Source organism: Myotis nattereri (assembly GCF_964212035.1).
Source record: "Myotis nattereri genome assembly, chromosome: 5".
NCBI lineage: Eukaryota > Metazoa > Chordata > Mammalia > Chiroptera > Vespertilionidae > Myotis > Myotis nattereri.
Genome location: NC_138080.1, coordinates 106,607,252 through 106,628,821, shown reverse-complemented (window position 1 = coordinate 106,628,821; position 21,570 = coordinate 106,607,252). Strand labels below are relative to the sequence as shown.

At 53.2% G+C, this 21,570-nt stretch overlaps 1 protein-coding gene across 5 annotated transcripts; it reads right to left on the bottom strand.

The window, feature by feature from the left end:
- Positions 1 to 1,831: 1,831 nt before the first annotated feature.
- SFXN1 (sideroflexin 1) lies at positions 1,832 to 21,570 on the bottom strand. Of its 5 annotated transcripts, none has more exons than XR_013996086.1 (12): positions 21,398 to 21,570; positions 14,493 to 14,665; positions 12,015 to 12,185; positions 11,259 to 11,357; positions 10,125 to 10,200; positions 9,254 to 9,339; positions 7,871 to 7,998; positions 7,250 to 7,299; positions 5,794 to 5,843; positions 5,346 to 5,393; positions 3,402 to 3,723; positions 1,832 to 3,250 (listed from the first exon to the last, which is right to left on the bottom strand). XR_013996086.1 is itself a non-coding variant. In XM_081092925.1 (12 exons), the coding sequence occupies exons 2-12, from the start codon at positions 14,654 to 14,656 to the stop codon at positions 3,694 to 3,696; spliced, it is 972 nt and encodes a 323-aa protein (XP_080949051.1). In that variant the 5' UTR covers positions 14,657 to 14,665; positions 21,398 to 21,570; the 3' UTR covers positions 1,832 to 3,693. The 5 variants fall into 5 exon arrangements, 4 of the variants coding, with proteins under 4 accessions (XP_080949051.1, XP_080949052.1, XP_080949053.1 ...); XM_081092925.1 differs by adding an exon at positions 6,623 to 6,692 and having other exon boundaries at positions 1,832 to 3,723; XM_081092926.1 differs by adding an exon at positions 6,623 to 6,692 and having other exon boundaries at positions 1,832 to 3,723; positions 14,493 to 14,715; positions 21,398 to 21,483.

The following is a 21,570-nucleotide window of genomic DNA, read 5'->3' as shown; positions in this document are numbered from 1 at the left end:
CTTGTGGGTGCTGGCCCCCGAGGGTGTCAGGGTTGAACCCGGCGTGTTCATGGAACCTGGCGAGGGAGGGTAAATGAGCTCAGATCTCGGGAGCACCAGGGATGGGCTGTGTAGCCAGAACTTCCTGGCTCAGGCCTGGGGGTGGGGCCCCAGGACACGCGCGCTTCTCACAAGCTTGGGGGCAGCTGGTCGAGGACCACACTTTGAGTATCGGGGGTCTAAGTGATATTTTGTATCAGTGATTTCGGCCAGTGTGCCCCAGAATTTTTAAAACATGCAGTAACACCTGACTGTGTAGTCAGGGGCACTGCCCTCTTTTCCTTAGAATGTCAAATAAAAAAATGACAACAGCCGACACAATAGCCATCCAGTGTGAATGAATCAAAATTATACCTATTTTTTCCCCAGATTGGCAAAAATATATCTTTTTTTGGCAGGCCACAGAACTTTAGTAATTAGTGTATGTGCGCCAAGAGAAGAAAAAGGTTGAAAATCGCTGCCTTGTGTCCATTAGCACCGCCAAATGCAAGCTTATTTTTCTTCAGCTTTCAGTGAAACCCGGAAAACACAAAGGAAAAACTCCTTTCGTTAGCAGGTTCCGGGTGGTGATATTTCTGGACAGGGCTGCCAACATCTCAGGTTGGGAGTGAGGTCTCGGCTCCGCGCTGGTCCTCCGGGGACCGGGGCGGCCTGGAGCAGCCCCTGCAGCCCGGCATTGCGTCGTGAGCGCTTTGCCGGCCTGCGTCTCATGTAAGCAAAACCTTAATTGTCAGACAATTTAGAAAGATTGAGCCAAGCATCTCCATCTCTCCGCTTCAACCTGATGTTTAGGAGGTTGGGGTGAGCTCTGGGAGGTTGCCAGGGTTCTGGCGTCTTACCCTGGTGACAAGCCAGCACTTGGAACCATGTCCAGTGTCTCTAGAGCAGTGGTTCTCAACCTTCTGGCCCTTTAAATACAGTTCCTCATTTTGTGACCCAACCATAAAATTATTTTCGTTGCTACTTCATAACTGTAATGCTGCTGTTATGAATCGTCATGTAAATATCTGATATGCAGGATGGTCTTAGGCGACCCCTGTGAAAGGGACGTTCGACCACCAAAGGGGTCGCGACCCACAGGTTGAGAACCGCTGCTCGAGAGCAAGTGAATGTCTGATGGGCACCACGTATTTAGACGTTTGCCGTACGCCGGGCAATACGCACACGCCGCGCAGGGACTCTCTCGTTCTTCTTTACGACTCCATGAGGTAGAGGCACCGATTTTCTCCAAACAAACAGAGCCGAAGGTCAGCAGCCCAAGTGCATGTAAGTGAGTAACCCAGACCGTATGGCTCTGACCCTGAGACCCGAGCTCTTGGATATTTTAAATGACTGACGTGATGGACAGAGTTTTGGTAGCAAGACATGCAGAGACGCGAGGGGTGAAATGCTTTCTCATCATCCCTTAGTCTGTTAATAAGTCTCCCGTCTTGGGTTGCTTGCATTTTCTCTGTAAACTGTGGCAAATGCTAGTTCCCCATCAGAATCTGACAACCGACCCAGAAGCAGATTTGCCTGCCCGCGTGCCATGGTGCTAGTTGCGTGTAAGCAGAATCGCCCGTCCCGGCTCATCATTCACACGCCTGGAGTCATGTTGTGTGGGGCGGGGTGGGGGCTCTATGTGTGGGGTCAGCAAGGTGGAAGGCTGGTGGCCACAACTAGAAATATATTTCCCGCTAAAGGCATAAAACAGAAATATCTCCCCACTGGGAGATACTGATGGCACCCCAGGCAGTAAGTCTGAATGGAAGGTACCATCGGCAGATGCTTTACGTACAAATAAAAGAGAGGATTTGCTTTCATTCTGAGTTTATTTAACATTTCATCCAGCTGAACTGGAACAGTACATTGATCCCCACACTGGCAAGACACTGCGCTAACACTGAACAGCCGCCGCCCGCAGCACGCGCTCGGCCACTCCCGCCTGGGGTCCGGCGCCTTTCCCAGCCATTGCACTTCCTGGGAGCGGTCCTCCAGGTCGCTGGGAGGTGGCCAAGGGCATCCTGTCCGTTTGTTCCTTTTTATAAACCACGGTTACGCTGACAGGAAATAAAAGCGCCAGGAGCCGGAGCTCCTACGATAATGTTAAGTAGACACAGCGCCACAGTTGCTATCCCTTTCATAATGGCGCCTAAAAATGGCAGTTTATCCACCTCTGCCCAGCCATTGCTTTTTCAGCAAAGGTGAGGTCGCTGGGGGGGCTCCCAGTGAGGGGGTGAGCATTCTAGGGTAGCCGGGCGTGGGAGGGCCTCCCGGGCTGGGCTCTCGGTAGGAGCACCCTGGAAGCACCTCAGGGAGACGGCCCTGAATTTCAGGCTTTGACCACTTCTTCAAGAGCAGCATCTATGGCAACACAACACACGCAAGGCCAGCATGTGTTGTGGGAACCACTTTTGCTTCAAAGGGTTTAAGACGGAAAAATGGAGAACATTTTGGAGGCATAAAGGAAGGCTCCGAGTGGCCCATCCACCCCTCGGAGAAGAGGAACGCACACGAGGCTCACCCTGTTTCTGGATGGGGAACTCAGCCCGTCTCATTGCCAGAGATCTGCCAGCACTGTTGTACGTTTTTCCACTTACATGTTTCCGAATTACAGTGGAATCAATACCCGCAAGGGCACACTGCCTTGCCTACACCTGTGAACACGGACAGACCGGAAACACAGTCTCTATTGCATGAACTATATTAAATGTGAAACTACTACAGGGATGTAAACAGTGGTCCATGGAGCCTTATTTTCAAACAGGGCGGATGCAGTACACAACCTTCAAGTAAAATCATTTAGCCACCGATTCACACACATGATGTCCGAATCTTCCCGAAAGCCAATGAGATCAGCAAGGATGAGACAAGACCCGTAGGGGCTGGCCCTGCTCTCACTCCTGAAATCTCCAGACGAACCCGAACGTCCCGGCATGCCGCACCAGGACCGAACACGCTTCCTACACTGACGTGTGCACATGGCAGTTATCTGAGTGTTTGATGTAATTGAATATCAAGCCAACAGGTATAACATTTTCATAGGAACATAAAACAGAAGCAATTTAAGGTTCGACCAGAGATGTCCAGCGGCAGGGAGTGCTCAGCTCCTGAGAGCAGGACGCCGCGCCACACGTGTCCGTTCCGCGACGCAGGGTTTACCCTACGCGCTGTTTTATAGTTTAGCATCAGAGCTGTGTGCTCTGCAAATCACTGCCTCCATGGCCTTGCTCTGAAACAAGAGTGGGATGACAATTCAGTATTTTACCTGATTTCCTTTGTACTGACTGATAATCAATTTCTTGAGCATCTACTCTGTGCCTAGCAGCGCTTTTAAAAACTTGAGGTGAGGGCTGGACTGTTGTCTTTGAGGAAATAATTACCATAAAAGCTACAGGAAGGCCATTTCTGTTCATTATCCCATGACTCAGATGTGAGAGGGCGACGGGGGTGCCTGGCCCACCCGGCGCCGTGCTGGACGGAGCAGCCGACTCTACAGGCTGACGTGGGTCTTGGAGAAGGTCTGTGCCCGGGAGAAGCCAGGCGGGAGGCCTCCCTCGCTGGCGCACCAGGTCCGAGCGGGCGGGCTGGGCCGGCATCCTCCCCCTTCACAGTCCCTTGTTGAAGTACACGCGGCGGAGCTCAGGGTGGCTCTCTCGCAGCTTGGCTTGCAGCTCAGGCTCCAGGCTGGTCACGGACATGGAACTGGGGAGGGAGAAAGGACAGTGGTTACAGGGGCCGAGGTGGGCTGGGATGTCCTGCTCTGTCCGGGGGCCGTGGCTTCCACACCTGGGGTGAATAGGGTGACTTCTCTGCTTAAGAATGGCGGGGTCACAGACAGAGGATGGGCCGGTGAATGGTGGCGTTCTCTGTCCGGCGGAGGCACCTGAGAAAGGTCATCTGGAACAGCGCCCCATCCAGAGCCTCCTCCGCATGCCTAGGGCTGCCTAGGGCGTGACAGACCCGGAGCCAGGACCTGGCCCCGCAGGCGCAGCCCCAGGGCAGAGGCCGGCAGCCCTCACACCCCATCCACACAGCAGAACCCGTTCCACGCCTGGCGCCGGGTCAGGAGGCGGCGGGAGACTTAGATCTAGACCAGGGGTGGGCAAACTTTTTGACTCGAGGGCCACAACGGGAACAAAAGCATGGATGGAGTGTTTGTGTGAACTAATATAAATTCAAAGTAAACATCATTACATAAAAGGGTACGGTCTTTTTTTTTTTTAGTTTTATTCATTTCAAACTGGCCGGATCCGGCCAGCGGGCCGTAGTTTGCCCACGGCTGACTAGACGCAGCTGCACTAACACCCCTGTCAATCCAGTGCTCACACCCACAGCAGCCTGGGACAGAAGCGCACGAGAAGGCTTTAACCTCTAGCATGCCGATCGAGCTCCTCCTGTCTTTCACCAAAAGTGCCGGGAGCGCCATCGCGCTCCGCCTGCAGTGTCACTGTTAGATGCTAGCAGTTCACTCTGTAGTGACAGATGGCACCTACGTGCAGATTACTTACGATGCCAAATGTTTGTAGTTCTAAAATTGACCACTGGCATTTGTCTGCCTAATTGTCATAATTTTTTTCCTAAACTGCTGTAAAATCAGCAAAAATGCCTTGGCAATTTTAGCATAGTTCCTAGGATACTGGTTGGCACTCAAAGGGTTAAAGCAGCGGTTCTCAACCTGTGGGTCGCGACCCCTTTGGCGGTCGAAGGACCCTTTCACAGAGGTCGCCTAAGACCTTCCTGCATATCAGATATTTACATGACGATTCAGAACAGTAGCAACATGACAGTGATGAAGTAGCAACGAAAATAATTTTATGGTTGGGTCACAACAGGAGGAACTGTATTTAAAGGGCCAGAAGGTTGAGAACCACTGCAAAGGCCGAAAACAAGCAGGAAGAAGGGAAGCAAACATACCGACCCTGGAGCTGAGGGCGTGTAATGGCTGTTCCCGGGGGTGCAACTGACATTCCCAGGCGTCTGTATTACAGATGCACGTGCCCACGGACGGGGTGGCATGAGCCACATTTACATTTCCATAAAAGCCAGTCTGCACCGGAGTTCCCCTCTTACAAAAGAAGGGGCATTTCCAGGTGGCGCGGGAGCAGGTAGAGAGAGTTTAGAAATTAAGCAGATGTGCGTCTGATTCCTGCCTCCAGCTGTTCCTTTTAGAGACCTTGGCTTCCTTCATCTGTGTGAGCCTCAACTTTCCTCCCAGTGAAATGGAACAATAGCCCCTGTGACGTGGAGTAACACTTGTAACTCAGGGAGGGTCTGGTTTGTCGGATGAAAACGCGTGCTCGTCCCAAAGAATAACAAACACGTACCTTTTCTGAGGAAAGAGGGCACAGCACAGAGGCGTAGCAAATACCAAACTTAAAAAAAAGAAAAAAAGGCAAATCAGCGCACTGGGAAATAGTCGCCGTCTCAGGTTTGTCTAGTTTGCTTTTCCAACAGTCCCCTTCCTCTCTTTAGAGCCTCAAAAACCAGGTTCCGTTTGTATCATGCTATTACACCAATGACTGCCAAAATAATTTTTTAAAAATCGGAGATAACAGGAGTTTAAGGAAGAATCATGCAAACAGTCCCAAATGTTGTAAGCTTCCCTAAAGACAGTCTACTTCCAGCTCATTATCGGGACCGTAAGTCCCAGGTGTTCTGGGATGGCCTCATTTTCTAAACTGGGTCCCACATCACCTCCCTCTCCTCCCTCTTCATGTGCTGCACGCGTGTCTTTAAAAGAGAAAGGAATGATCTCGAAGGGATTCTACTCACCAGAAGCCAACCAGTCCAACCTGAATGGGCGCACTCATCCACGGGAACCTCTGTGACGAGAAAGACATTATTTTGAAGACTTTCCATACAGGCTCTTGGCGACCATTTCTTCTGCCGACGGACTGGAAGGAGCCCCCGTTACAGGTCCAGGTGGACTGTGATTCGCGTAACGGGGGGAACACGGCAACACGCGTGCTAGTCCCGACTTCCCGCGGCCCCCTGCCCCCGACCTGTCAGTAGACGCACGTGTGGAGGCCACGGCTTCTCGTCCTCCCCTTGCACATGTGATCTCAATGGTGCTTGGTGGGTCCAGGTCGCTGTTGTTACCATCCCCCTCCTGGCTGGGAGGCAGGCCGCTCTGCCCAGAGGGCTGCCCTAACACTGGCTCCATGTGCGGGCGAGCAGGCAGAGCCCAACCCGCTTCCCAAGCACGTGGTAACGTTCATAAACCACCGAGGCCAGGGCCTGGGACGGAACAGAAGCCCCGCAAGCACCCCCTCATCCCCGCGTCTCCCCTCTCTTGGCCTTCTCTCTGTCAGTATGGTTAAAGCTGTGGCTGGCGTCAGACATTCTGCCTGTCGCTTTTTAAAAATGGAAATGAGTGAGTGGGTCAGTCTTTTGGAGAATAAATACTGTTAGATTCTTAGTTTTCAAAAGTGGTATCAAAATGCACACTATAAAGAGCGACGAGTAGATGGTCCCGTAACTAAGGCCACAGAAATAGCTGCGACCAAGTGGTGAACTGGTTGTCATGACATCAGCCAATGGAGTTAAGAGGCAACACTAGTGGTTAGAGATGGTGACCCCAGAGCTCGTGTGCGAGGCGTACCCTGGTCCCCGAAGACTCCTCCGGTGAAAGAGGACGTCGCACAGGTTAACGTGAGGGAGGGAGGAGTGGACTAGAGAGGAAGGGAGAGAGGTGGTCAAGACGAGATGATCCCAGAACCCCCCTCAAGGACAGCCAGGGAAGGAAGCGCTGGATCTCGCAGCCTCACGCGTTGACATGGGACGTGCGACTGAGGGTCATGCTGGCTCTCTAGTTCCCTTCGTTCCTTGGAGCGTCTCCAGGAGAAACCCACAGTCCCTGGTCCCCACCAGGGCCCTTCCCTCTCAGGGGTTGGTGTGTCCAGGTGACAACCTGGGTGTGTCAGTCAAATGAGGGCAGTGCACAGATTAACGAATTGTTACGCTCCCCAAAGAAAAATAAACCGGGCAATTCACTGTTCCGTGACGCTGCCTCCAAACCCCTTTTCCATTTCCGACAGTGAGAGGCGTGGCAGCAGTTTTCCTTCCTGGGAGCTTTGTCAAATATCTGAGATTGGAAATAGAATGTTCCCGGAACCATCTTTCATCTACATAAGTGCCCGAGTGCCACTGGCCTTCGAATGCTTGGCTCGGGGTTCAGGTAGGAAGAGTCGGTGCGTGTGAGGGCTGGATGGGAAATGGAAGGACTCACCTTCAGAAAGGCCTTCTTCTCCAGGGTGTTCATGATGAACGGGGGGATGGCTGCAAGGAAAGGAGACCCGCTGAACGCGCTAGCTCCTGCCTACTTTCAGCTCACATTGCCCCCAACAAGTTGACAAAAGGCTTATGTCACTTTTAAGCCTTTTCCCACGGCAGAGTGAAGCCATCTGCAATAATTCTTTCAGATACTTTAGGATTGGGGGAAAATCAGTGTTCCCATTTTCTAGAATTTTGAAAAATAATGTAATGCTCTTTTCCAGCCAGGAAGCTCTATAATCGTGAGGAGAACTTTACATTTAACTTTAAGTATGAACAGTGCCAACATCAGGAATGTCTGCCTCCTGTACCCATAAAACAAATGCACCCCGATGGGGATGGGGCAGCCCTACGGAGCAGAGAATAAAGACTCCGCCTTGAGCCAGGCACACGCCCTGTGGGTGGCCCTGGGAGATACCCCACTTCTGAGCCTCAGCTTCTAGTTTTCTCACCTTGAAGGAGCCGACAGCAGGGGAGGGTGCGTTTGGTTCACTGATGCACAAACACTTGTTCAATCTGTGTTTGTGGAGTGGATGGGGGATGGGTGGGTGGGTGGGTGGGTGACAGTCATACTCACCCATGCCGGGCGCGGCCATGAGAATCCTGGAGACGACCACTTGTGCGATGGCTTGTTGTGCAGCCTGTGCCGACTCACCCAGGCGGGTCCCGTTTTCGTCGGTGACGGGAATGCCGACTTTGAGTTCCCTGCAGAGCAAAACGCACGCCAGGTGTTCACAGGTGCCTCATGAAACCACCGAAAGTTCAAGTCCCCACGTAATCCAGTCACCCACCCAAGAGACATTTTGGCACAAACAAGTCTCTTTTTACATCCTATGAAAAGGTTAATCCTCGTGCAACAGACACAAAAGTAAAATAACACAGTAACTTTGTAATACAAAAAGGAGTCGCAATTTTAATGAAAATACGCCTCACTGGGTGACTATGCTAACTGAAGAGTAAGGGTGATTTTTATGCTGATGTGCAAGTTAGAGGGACTTTCCAATGAAAGGTAGACCTTGACACGTGGCCGCGCTGAGGGACCCGAGGAGGACCCAGGAGTCACCAGTAGATGGCGCTAAGGGGTATTTGTAACAAGTCAGCGACAAAGCGACAGTTCCCAAGGCTACCCTTACAGCTCCTGCCTTACCCTGTTCCTCCTTATCCATTCCAAAATGTTTTTTCTTGTTCTTTCTTCTCTAAATTGTAAAAAAAAACAAAAAACAAAACCTTCCAAAGATATAGATTAATATTATTTTAAATTCCAAAAGGAAATTCTGGGGGAAAAGAAGGACCTGTTGAGAGAACAAACTTCCTGTTTGTAGACCTGCTCTGCCCGCCCTGGCACAACTAGATCTGAGTGTGAGGGGTGCTAGCCGCTGTGATACGGAAGCAGAAAGGGTATTCTAGCTCCTGCACTCAGCCTGTCCCAGGAATTAGCAGCTCAGCAGCTAAGCCTGTCCATCAGTGGACCCATCCTCACTTCCAACTCCAGATTATTTTGACACAAATCCCCAATCTCATACGATTCTATCTGTAAATATTAAAATAATTTTAAAAGTTTCAACGAAGTGAATTCTTATAAGAATCTTATTACGACAGTAGGTCCTTGGGTTACGTCGGAGATCCATTCCTACAGCGACGTAATGCGATTTTCGCCTTAAGTCGGAACCCGCCTACATAAGCACCTACGTCACTCACAGGGAGCACAGACACAGCAGCAATGAAGTGAAACAGTAAAAAAATTTAAAAGAAAGATAACAGTACCTGACCTTTACTTGTGGTAAATAAATAATAAAAAACATAAAGCACCTATGTACATACATCGAAATGACGGAACTTTTTTTTTATAAATAAATGGGAGATGGCGACGTAACCACGAAACGACATACGTCGAGTCCGACGTCACCGAGGACGGTCTGTACTGTAAGCGCAGCCATTTCTAGAAATGCCCGTGACTGACCTTTGCCGCATCAGTGGGATGTTGATGCAATTCGCAGCAGCTACGGCAGCAAAGGGCACGAAGCGTCCTATGAGTGGTGACACGTGCTGCAGAGGAGAAATCCGAAAGCATGGTCTCACTTTTCCTGGATTCCTGGGTGGCAGTGCCTATTGCTTCCTGAAAACTGCTGAAAATGCAGAGTCCTGTGTACAGAAACTCAGGCCAGGAGTCCTTTCTCAACCTGTCACCTAGTGGTATTTGTATATCTCTAGCGGGGCGTATGCGACTTCTCAGACATTTTGGCAGCTTAGTGTGGAGGGGCATTGAGTCCCAAACTCTTGGGGTCAGGTGTTGGCTCGCCCCCTCTTCAGAGGTGTGGCCTGAGGCCCGCTGCCCGCACAGCCGCTGGTGGGCTGTTCTGGTGGGTGAGCACGTAACTTAGCACTATGTCAGGCACAGACCAGCGTCTTGGCTGTGGGGGACACCCCTTCCCAAGGAAGCTGTAATTAAAACATGCAGTTGCACCCAAGCTGGTCTGACTCAGTGGATAGAGCGTCAGCCTGTGGACCGAAGGGTCCCGGGTTCGATTCTGGTCAAGGACACATGCCCGGGTTGTGGGCTTAATCCCCAGTGGGGAGTGTGCAGGAGACAGCTGGTCAATGATTCTCTCTCATCATTGATGTTTCTATCTCTCTCTCTCCCTCTCCCTTCCTCTGAAATCAATAAAAATATTTTTAAAAAACACACACACACACAAAAATAAGCAGTCGAAGAGAATGACCATAATAAGAAAGTCTTAGGACTTGAACTATTTTGAGAAACAGTGGAGTGACTAGGAGCCAGGCAGTGAGAAGCAGCTACAAGCTTGCCCATGGAATAAAGATCCGCGCACCTTGGTCAGTGCGTTGAGTCCTAGAGCGGTCGCGACGGCGCCAGTTGTTGCAGACACGTAAGCCGTTCCCAGCTCGCTGAGAAGAAAAAGAACAGCACACACAACGGTGACCATTGGGAAACTGGTACTTGTTGAAGGAAATGATGGGGGACGGCGCACGGGCATAAGAGCGGACCGTCCAGAAAACAGCGTCAGCATCGCCTGCAGGCAGAGTAACCTGGAGAAAAGGCAAGCAACCCACAGACAGTGCGATTCCTCACAGGGACCTGGCACACCGAACACGGACGAGGACGGAGAAGGGGCCAGTGAGCGCGCAGGACACGGCAGGTGTGGGAACGCACAGCGGCCTACGTGTCTGCGGCACATCCACTAAACGAACGTAAAATAACTTCCAAGTGTGAAGACGCATGCTGACAGCCAATGTGCAATGCTGTTCTTCCTAAAATGGTATCTTAGTGTATAATACTTCAAAAAGTCTCATCTCTGAAATACAGTTAAGCCCAAGCAATTCTGTCCTGTTTAGAAATGCGTTTTAGCTCACGGGTTGGGTGCGAGGCGCTGTGACAGTCACTGCTGGTTACCCATGACGACAGAAGAACACAGACTGTCAAAGCAATTGGAGCGATAAGACAACACCCTGGCGTGGGGGCGGAGCCAAGCTAAAAGTTCTGCCTGACGGATCCCTCTGGCCCCTCTAAAACTTCCTCAGGGGGCACAACTCAAACCCATTCCCTTCCTCTCTGGCTCCATCGATGACCGATGTGTAAGACCATCAGGTGTAAAAGCCCCCTGACCTCTGCCGAGGTCAGTCACACCATGGACGCTGCTGCTTTTGGCGCCGGCAGTCTGTCCACGCGCACAGGGTAGACGGGGTGCAGCGTGTGGTTCACGCCAGGCCAGCCTGAGCTGCCGTGTGTTCTGGGGGAGCAGAGCCTGAGGGTGAGGGGGACCTGTCTTCCTACAGCACCGCCAATGGCACGAATAACGTCTGAGAATCAGGCCAGATGAACAAATATCTTGATAGAACGGGAGGGAAAGGGCCACTGATGAGAATATCTTCCATAACAGACTTTTTAATCAGGAGAGCATCACCGCCCCATCGGATGGACACGGGGAGGGGCAGCAGGGCCTTACCTGACCGTGAGGGGGGCGTCCCCGCTCCTGTTGGTGTAGTTGACCACGGCATTGAAGGACTGGTTGATCCACTGCCAGAACAGCACCGCCGGCGTGGTCCTGAAACGGAGCGAGCGTCACGCCGCCACCATTGCCTGCGGCCTCACCGTTTGTGGGACAGAAAACTCGAGCCCCAGTGACGGGAGGATGCTGGGCGTAGGGCCTGGTGGCGGGCGTAGGGCCTGGTGGCTGGGCAGACTTTATCAACCCTCCTTTCAGTTTCCTCACTCGTTAGAGACGGTGACACCGAGGTCAGGGGGTCGTGGCAAAGACAGAGCTAACTCACACTTCTCTTACATGTGTGGAGAGCCTGGCACAGTGGGCACTCGGCCACTGTCAGGCCCTTCTCCTGGGAGAAGAAGAAGCCGTTTGTAGGCTAAGTGGTCCTGACCCCTCCCACCTGCACCTCCGCCTCCATCTCCACACCTGCACCGACATGAATGGAGGAAAAGAGAATCTGCATGGACACTCTGTACGTTCTTCCTCCTCCGCATTTCCCTGTGGGTCTGAGCTTTAGGGGAAAAGCGCAGCCTCCCTTTGAGCAGCAGAGAGAATACTGTGCAGCGGAGGGAACAGGCACTGCAGAGGCCTGGACCTGCATCTGTGCAGAGTGGGACCCGGCAGGGAGTCATTTATTTCAGTAACATCATTTACACCCAAACCTACTTGAAGCTGCTGCAACGTGAAGGGAACTGTTGTCGCCGAGCCACAGCTCACCTGTAAAATGTCATCATACAGCCCGTGATGGTCATGTTCATGGGAACCTGCGCTGACATTCGTCCTATCAAAACCATCTTCTCTCCAGTGTCGGGGTGGAAAGCCGAGTCATAGATGTACTTTGCTCTCCACAGTTCGTTCTCAGTGAGACCCGGAGGGACCACTCCTTGTCTAGGAAACAACAAACACAGCTGCTCATTCCGAAGGCCTCGCCCGCGGTCCGGACAGGCAGCGGGGCGGTGCGTGGGTACACTTCCCTCCTGGACGGGCCGGCAAGTCCATTACCGACTCGGCGAAACTTCACCAGCAGAAGGACAGTAACACTTCACGGGAACATTTCAGCCCACACCTCACACCCGCTGTCATTTGGAAAAGCCAAAACAGACCTGCTATACTAGGGAAGCAGTCGACTTTGAAATATTCTTTGTTTTAAATGACATAGTTAAACGTGTATTTTGAACTCTGCAAACTCTAAAATATTTTTTAGACAACTGGACAAAAGCTGTGGCAATCAAGAACATTAGTTCATTTTTATATCTATAGTTTGAAAACCTAGATTAGGCAGGCTCACTATTTTTTTCTCTTTACCAGAGAAACACATATGCCTTGCTAGAAATTTAGGGAATACAGAAACTCACTGCAGCGATTAGATCACGGAAGCCTTCACCTGCTCGGCCCCCCTGGTGATGCGTTAGTGCCCACACTGTCCATCCTCCCTAAGATGTCTACGTGCGTGTTTATTTAAAGGCGGCACTAGACCTGCTGCTCTGTAACCACCTTTCTTATCAGTAAGATTTAGTAAGCGTTTCTCTGCGTCTTTAGATATTCTCTGTACCATCCATCCTGGGTGGAATCCTCCCCCCAAAGCACGTCTACCTGGAACCCCAGGATGTGACTTCATTTGGAAACAGGGCCCTTGCAGACGCCACTCTAGGATGAGCGGCCCATACAGGACCGCCACGTGCAGCGGCACAGACAAGGCCGTGGCTGCCAGAGGCGGAGGTCTCGCCATGTGGCCACCAGCCAGGGGGCACCCAGAGCCACCGAAAGCTCGAGGGAGAAGGGAGGACTCTCCCTGGAGCCTCAGACGGGCACAGGCCTGCCCTCCTCTTGGTTTCAGAGGCCTCCTCTCTGGCACAGGGAGGGGATGTGCTCCTGTTGTTTTAAGGGACTCAGTTTGGGGTTCTCTGTTACACCAGCCTCCGGGCCTAGTCCATCATCCTCTTAAAGCGGACTGTGAAATAGCGTATTATATCGGCCCCTACGCTGACACATAAAGGACCAGGAAGGACACACCCTCATAAATACATCTATCCCCGCTTCTAAGACCGTGTGGAAAGAAATGAGTGCATCTGCTGAGATAAACGCGAGGTAAAAGATTAGAACGTGAAGTGTCTCTCTCCTTCCCTCTCCTTTGATTAGGTCAGTGGTTCTCAACCTGTGGGTCGCGACCCCTTTTGGGGTCGAACGACCCTTTCACAGGGGTTGCCTAAGACCATCAGAAAATACATATATAATTACCTATTGTTTTTGTGATTAATCACTATGCTTTAATGATGTTCAATTTGTAACAGTGAAATTGGGGGTCACCACAACAAACAACAAACAAGGAAATGTATTAAAGGGTCGCAGCATTAGGAAGGTTGATAACCACTGGCTTAGGTAACTGTATGCAAACTTTATCTAGGGTGGGGGAGCCTTTTCTCTGCCAAGGGCCATATGGGCATTCATAACATCATCCTCGGGCCATACATATTTATCAACTTAAAAACTAGCTGGCTGTATTTGGTCAAACATTTAATTACCTCGGCTGTATTAGGTCAAACATTTAATTACCTCACCCCTAATGCCTGGGCAGGGCCTGAGCCTTATACGCCCCCAGGCCAGACATTCCCCCCTGCTTTGTAGACTGAGGCTAATCCAGGCACCTGTGTTATCTGCTGTCCTGAGGGTTTTCATCGTTAGGTAGTTGTTATGTAGTTATGTAGTCGGGTGGGAACAAATGAAGTTTCTGCCTAGAAGGCCTGGCCCACTTGAAGGTTATGCAGATGTTCATTATACTTTATCTCAGAAGCAACCAGCCTCCCTAATTCTGGGCAATCTGCCTGTTGTATGACGCTGTCTCCAGTAGAGGCAGAAGGATGCCTGGGTGGCTGTAGATGCCGGCATTGCGAGTGTTGGAGAGAAGGGCAGGGCCCTGTGAAAAGGGGACTTCACAGATTGGTACCTGGGAGTTGGAGGGACAGCTCTTATTTTGGGGCACTGTGACTCCTGGACATATGTGTTAAGGGTCAGCAATGGAGAATAGAACATGTCTTCCTAGTTCTATTTTTTTTTAATAAAAAGGATTCCACTGCAAACACACACACACACACACACACACACACACACGTAAAGTTGCTAAGTGAAGGTTTATAGGTAACAGGCTAACATGATGACTATTAACATATTCCGCCCGAAGCGCACTCACGATGTCACCTGTAATCGTGCACGGTTTTCCGGGCGTCCTCCAGCTGTTGGTTGGTCAGCAGGAGGTTCCTGGGGTCCGTCACAGTGAAGAAATGACTGGCTCGTCCCACAAAAGTGCTTTGGTCCCATCGAGGCTCTTGGATGTTGATGTTCGGTGGGAGTTCTCCAGACATGGTCGCGGACTGGGAGGGACAGAGGGACAAGTCCAGTGAAGCCTGACCAGGTCCAGACACTGCAGAAACGTATCAAGTAATGACGCGGGTGTGTTCCTACTTCCCCAGATATCCTGCTGTTCGTAGCAGAGAGATAACCCAAACCCAACGCTAACTCTGTCCACGAATCTCAGCCCAATTTCCATGACTTCCACACGTGCCTTTTTATAAGTCCGTGGTATTTCGCCATGCCTTATTTTGGGGAACCCAGAAATACTCTAGAGAAACTGGAAACAGAAAAAGTTAAAAATAAAACCAATAGTAGCACGGCCTCATGTTTGAAAGCCTTCCTCTGGGAGAAGCAATCAGCATCAAATACTGCTGCGTCCAGAGCTGCCTTTGTTATTCCTACAGTCGGAGGGACTGAGTCAGTCGGAGGGACCAGGTTGTCCTGGCCGGAAGGAGGGAAGTCTGGGGGGGGGGGGGGGGGCGGGGAGAGGGATGTAGTTTCCCTGCAGGCTGTTTACCCAGAAGGAGCCCAGCATCCCAGGCCTCGAGGGCGGGCGACCTGCTGTCCCCCTCCCCCAGGAAGATTGAAATGAGAGAGGTGTCCTGAAGCACCTCGTGGTCCTGACAGTATTTCACAGTGAACGGTGACGGTTGTTAAATGACAACTGACCTGAGTAGATGAAGACCTAGGTGGCTACTGAAGGGTCGGGGAACAGGGCAGCTGCCTCTAGCAAGCAGAGGAGCCCTGGGGAGCTGGCCAAAGTGGGAGGCCTTATGGGCAGCAGCGGGAGGGGATCGGAAAGGAAGGATGAACTCATCTTCCCTGGGGGCTGGAAAGGGAGCGATGGGGCAGATGACCTCGTGACCCCATAGGTGCTGACCAGGAAATTCCAGACCAACCAGTTAGGATTCCATCCCTGGGGAGGGTCCAGACGGCAACTAGGTCAGGTATGAAGTTCTGGTTTGGTGTCGTGGGCTTAGCCCAAGTGGTTCCATTTTGGGGCCTGTGGCTTCCTTCCCAGTTTTACAACAGGTGCTTCTCAACGAGGAACTTCCCGGGGTCCACCGGGGAGTCATGCTGTTACACAGCCTCGTGGGATGCTGGGGACGGCAGGCGTGGCCCGGGTCAGGGACAGTGCCACACCTCACGGGATGGGCGGCACGGGCACCCAAGAATGTGTTCCAGGATGAGGTCGCTCACTTTACCAGCGGGGGGTGGGGGTGGGGGTGGGGGGACGGCATCTTTCCGCCACATTCCCTGAGGCTCTGCAGGGACAGGAATCAGCTTCGGAAATTCAGAGCCGCCGTGAAGGGCAGGATGGCGGCCCGCACAGCACGGGTGGGCTGAGCGAAGCCCCCCGGCCCCGACGAGGAGCCCACTGACCCGTCACGAGCGGGTGAGGACCTACAGGCGTCAACAGAAAAGTGTTGCGCTGTGCACGTCACGCGGGCAGCGTTCTGATTGCCAGCAGGCTCAGTGTTCACGTCTGAAGGAGTGAGGAAGGGGGTGCGAGGAGCGGGAGCGGCTGTGAGGCTCCAGAGCAGAGGCTTAGAGGGCAGGGGCTGGTGGGAGGAGGGCTCCTTGATGCGGAAATACAGGCGTCCCTCCTCTCACGGTGCATCAGCGGGTTTTTTTTACAAGTGGACGGTTAGCAGCAGCCCTCGTGGAGCAAGATGAGGGGCCCATTCTCCCAGGAGCTTTAGCCCTCCAGTCTGTGTCAGTTTGGTAACTGTCGCCATTTGCAGACTTTCTCGTCCTTATTCCATCTGTGATGGGGACCTGGGATCTGTGGTCTCTGATGTTGTTGTTGTAACTGTTTTGGGGTAGCAGGGACAGCACCCATAAAGGATGGGGACTTCGTGGATCAATGTGTTGCTCTGGCTGCCCCCCCACTGGCCATTCTCTCAGTCCGTCTCCTCTCTCCTGGGGCCTCCCTGTCCCCTGAGACACAGAGTGTGATGAAGACAGTTAACCTACAGTGGCCTCTAAGTCAAGCAAGCCACTTTTAAAGTTATATCGCAGTCTTCACGAACCATCCCGGGAGGCACCGTGCCTTCCTTACAGGTTAGATGTGACAGTCATCGCCGCCGTGCAAGGGCAGGGACCGCCCCCCACGACACAGCAGCCCTCAGTCAGCTCCAGTCAGTCATCCGCGACCTGTTCAGGTTCTAAGTTTCCTGAACCAGCTGGTTAGCTGACCTTGAGTTCCTGGCTCCAAGGAGCACCTCCCTGTCTCTTGGAACCGAGGGTGGGTGATGAGGGGAGGGGTGTGCCCTGGGGGCAGCAGGCCTGAATTTAGATTGCAGCCCCACCCACTCTGCGAGCTGGGGTTATCCCACACTCCAGGTCTCTGAACCTTTATCAGCAGTTAGGACGCTGCCTAATAATATCCACTAGCATCTAAGAACCACGTATTCTAAGAGCTTGCCTTATATTATCTCCTCTAACCCTCATAACAGTTCGGCTACCAAGGCGGTTAGCTAACTTGCTCAAGTACGCGTCGGCCCCAGAACCCCTGCTCCCTGAAGAGGTGGCTGTGACCAAAAGAGATCTCCCCGGAAATCCCGGCTCAACAGAGCTGGGTGGGCCCGGGAACCTGGCTTTGAAGAAGTATACCAGGGGTACCCAATGGTTAGTTACGTTTGGGAAACACTATGTTTGAAAGAATATAAAAATGATAAATAAGTAATGACCACATGCCCTACCCGTTACGGGGACAGTCTTACCCTCTGTGGGGCAATATATACACTCAGGTGACTCCACGGCCACTCCCACTGGCTGCTGGGCCCCGCTGAGGGCTCCCCGCCCTGTGGCCCGCAGCCCTGGGTGCCTTCCCTGACCACCCATGGGATCAGAACTGGACTTCGACCACAGCAGTGTGGATGTTGCCCCTTCCTGTCTAGGCATGTCACCGAGAGAGACTTCACATCGCTGAGTCAGTTTTCCCATCTGCAGGATGGGGATCAGAGTTCACTCACACAGCTGGTGGGAGAGGCAAGCTGAAGTGTGCAAGAGGCTTTACGGCCCAGGATCAACTGTGAACTGCAGGCAGAGGGCGGGTCATCCCTACCGAGCCAGGTCCAGGCCAGGAGGCTGCTGTCCCAGTGGCTGAAGTCCAGCCCGTAAATGCCGTGGCCGTGGCCGTGGCCGTGGCCGTGGCGGGGATGGGGGTGGGGGGAATGGAATGGAGCTTTGCTGCCTGAGTGAGCCAAAACGGTGGCCAGAAATGTGCAAGGACAATAACTTTTCCTCAAGAGAAACTCCCTTTCAAGCTTTTAGCTCCCTGCCAGGCACCTGGTTCACTGCTGGAAAAAGAATTTTCCATAATTTCACCGAAAATAAGTTGGCAGGGAATGTGCTTTATCAGGGACTTGGTAACAAGGACCTTTAACCCTGGCTAAAGATTAACAATGACAACGAAGGCATTAACCTGGAAACTGGTTAAAACAACTGCGGTTTGAAAGAGCTCAGAAAGTGTCTGCTGCCCTGGTCTCCGGACAGGGCCAGCCGCGGGGGGAACAGGACTGCGTGCCCTCCTGCGCCAGGCACTGGGCTTGCCAGGCGTTCTTAGACGGCTGGGTCCTGCTCCAGCCCTTTAAGGAACTGCAGTCCGCAGAGAAGCCAAGTCCACAGCCAGAGGGCCAGCCCTGCAGTGCTGTTCGCTCTGACTCCGCTCCACACCCCTGACCCTTGGGGCCCAAGACGACGTGTCTGACAAGGCAGCCGCGCACTCAGGAGCTGAACAGCAGAGCTAGCTGTTTGGCTCTGAGCTGGTCATCCACACATTCCTTCCTTATGGGCGTGGTCAGGCAGGAGGCCCGGTGATGGCCGGAAGGCTGAACCTGGGCTGGGCGAGGAATCAACTCCCTCAAAGGGCGCTGCACTCGCAGGGCTGTCTCCTCCCGTCCAGGCCGAGGGCTGTGTGGGAAGTGGGTCCTGTCTCCAATCGGGAGGGCATGGGGGTACTGCTTCTGCCTGTCTCCCCCGTCCCCGCCCCCACCCCCTCCCTTCTGTTAACGTTAAAACACCCAGGTGACAACACGATCCTTGTCCACTTGCCAACCCTCAAGGTCAATTGGGGTTTGGGTTTCTTAATCAATATCTTAGGCTGGGTGACGTTCTTATTCATTAAAAAAAATTCTATTGGTTTCTACCGAGATGGTGGTGTCAGCCTGTAAAAATGATAAAATACTATCAATCTGTAACAATTCAGACAAGTTCCCTTGAATATGTTATCCACTTGAAAGAATCAACTCACAGGTTATGTAATCTGTCTATGAAAAGATTTCACAAATTAATAGTAGTTAACCAGAAACTGAATAACTCTGAACTTCTTATGATTAGGTGTAGATTTGTTACATATTCTAATTTAATTTTTCACTTTCTAGGCTAACTTGCACAGTTTAAAAAAAAATTTTTTTTCTTGATTTCAGAGAGGAAGGGAGAGGGGGAGAGAGATAGAAACATCAGTGATGACAGAGAATCATTGATCAGCTGCCTCCTGCACGCCCCCCACTGGGGATCAAGCCCACAACCCGGGCATGTGCCCTGCCCGGGAATTGAACCTCAACCTCCTGGTTCATAGGTTGATGCTCAACCCCTGAGCCACGCCGGCCGGGCAGTATTTTTCTTCAATGACTCACTGCTGCTGATGTTTTTCACCTTTACCCTCAGGTGAAAGGTTCTACCCGTGATTAGACTCCAACTAAGTGCATCTAATGCTGCCCGAGTGGAGGATGTGGAGGCCACATGCACTCCGTGCGCCAGCGAGCAGAGCAGTTGCACCCGCTCTGAGGTCTCTCTGCTCGGGTGGTCCTCTCCGCTTTCTTCCAGGAAGCGAGGATGCAGAAGTGATGCTCCCTGCCTGTCAGCACCTTCCTATTCCCGTCCACCTGGGAGCAGGAAACTCCCAGAATGTGAAGAGCATCCTAAACATTCCCCCGCTGCTGGGTTACAGCCCCCCTGCTCTGCAGGTTCCTCACTGGAACCGCAGGCGCCGTCCCTTCCTGAAGCCCCGTGGGCCCCAAAGCCTGCGCCCGCCCAGCCCCTGAGTGCACCAATACAGCGATTCCATCTTCGGGCTGGGTGGGAGCTGCCGGCCCCTTCTCTCCAAACACCATCATTTTTGCAAGCCAGACGCCTGCAGGCCTGAGCGGAGAGAGGACCTGCTTGAGGTCCCCGCACTTCTTGGTGGACCTCCACCCACCCTCCCAGGGTCCCCTCTCATCTTATCCATCTTACACCCCAAGTCTGAGTGCAGCACCGTAAAGGCTGCAGAGCCCCCTCCTCTGCCTGCACACCTCCTTTCACCCATTCCGGTGCCTGGGACACGGAAGAAGCTCCGTGAACGGGATGGACACAGGAAGAGGAAATCTAGGGGCACCCAAGTCAAAGTCTGTAGGTGAGGCCGCAGAGAGAAGGCGGGACTTCTGAGAAAATGACCCACAAGATGCCCTGGGTCCAGACGGCAGCGGCCCATGGAGTAAAGTCACTGTATGGCAGGGGTCCTCAAACTTTTTAAACAGGGGGCCAGTTCACTGTCTCTCAGACCGTTGGAGGGCCGGACTATAGTTTAAAAAAAACTATGAACAAATTCTTATGCACACTGCACATATCTTATTTTGAAGTAAAAAACAAAACGGGAACAAATACAATATTTGTATTTACATGTGGCCCGCGGGCCATAGTTTGAGGACCCCTGCTGTATGGGGATCTCATCCAGGTGCCGGACAAATACTCATGGAGGTGCCTGTGGTGCAGAGCTCTGCTGGGTCAGAGGATGGAGAGGTGAGCAAGGCAAACCCAGGCCCGGAGCACAAGGAGAGAATAAAGCAAGCCCGTGAGCAGTTCATTGCTACCCTGACAAATGCTATTCCAGAAAACACACAGGGGCACAGCTAGCAAAGGCTGTGGGCTCCAGGGAGGAGATTTCAGACATCCCAGCGGGGGAAGCAACATGGAACCGACACTCAGAGGCTTGCTCTGCTCATGGCCAGCTGGTGACCTTGGGCAGATCACTCAGCCTCTCTGAGCCCCAGCTTTCTCATCGGATCAGGAAGGCAACCCCGGCACCTACAGAGCTTTAAGAATGGGAAGCGAAGGGACCTCCATCCCCTGCACACGGAGCGATAATGGGGTGAATGCCGTCCTGATGGGTCAGAGGCCTGTGCAGAAGGGACGGACCAGAAGAGCACGGACATGCAAGGCCGGCACCAGCCTATTGCCATCTCTTCCCAGCTGGACTGTGAGTTCCAGGGCAGGGGCCCGTGGTCGCCTCTGACCCCGGCGCCCCGCTCTGCGGCCGGTGGTCACCTCTGACCCCAGCGCCCCGCTCTGCTCCTGGAGAAGCCAAGAACGAGGAGCAAGGGAGCATGAGGGGCGCCGGGGTCGGTGCCACCTGGTTACCTAGCGACCGTGCGCGTGGCCGGTCCCACAGCAGCCATCTTGGATGGCCTCCCCACCGCGAGTTGTCGCTGCCGCAGGGACAGCGTGGCAGGGGGCGTGCGCGCGCTCGGAGGACCCCCTCCCATCTGGGGAGCCCAGGGAACTAGGCTGCTGGCGTGGGGGGCTGTCAGCAGCAGGTGGCAGGAGCGCCCGGCGCAAGGCAGATGGCCAGGCAGTCCCGCAGGGTTAGGGGTCTTGTGTCCCTGAGCCGGGGTGTCCCTGCAGTCGGCGCGCGGGCTGCACCGCTGCATCCCCGGCTCCCTGCGCTTTTCCCGCCCATCGCGGCCGCGCCGCCACCCGAGACTCACCGCTCCCCGCGGGCCGCCGCCAGCGCCACTTGCAGAACCTGTTCGGTGGCGCCTCCGTCACCACCGGAAGCGCTTCTCCCGCCACCACCGCCGAGTGCGCTGCGGCTCCCGCGCGCAGGGACCCCAGTCCAGGCCGGGCGCGTGCGCCTGCGCTGGGAGCCCCGCCCCGCCCC

What these genes read in the sequence shown, in the direction of transcription:
- SFXN1 (XM_081092925.1), bottom strand. Translation starts at nt 14,656, where the DNA reads ATGTCTGGAGAACTCCCACCGAACATCAACATCCAAGAGCCTCGATGG. An exon ending in TGTATGATGACATTTTACAG is followed by an intron (nt 11,358 to 12,014) that starts GTGAGCTGTGGC and finishes GCTCCGTTTCAG; the next exon opens with GACCACGCCGGCGGTGCTGT. An exon ending in ATCCCACTGATGCGGCAAAG is followed by an intron (nt 7,999 to 9,253) that starts GTCAGTCACGGG and finishes TTTGCTCTGCAG; the next exon opens with GGAACTCAAAGTCGGCATTC.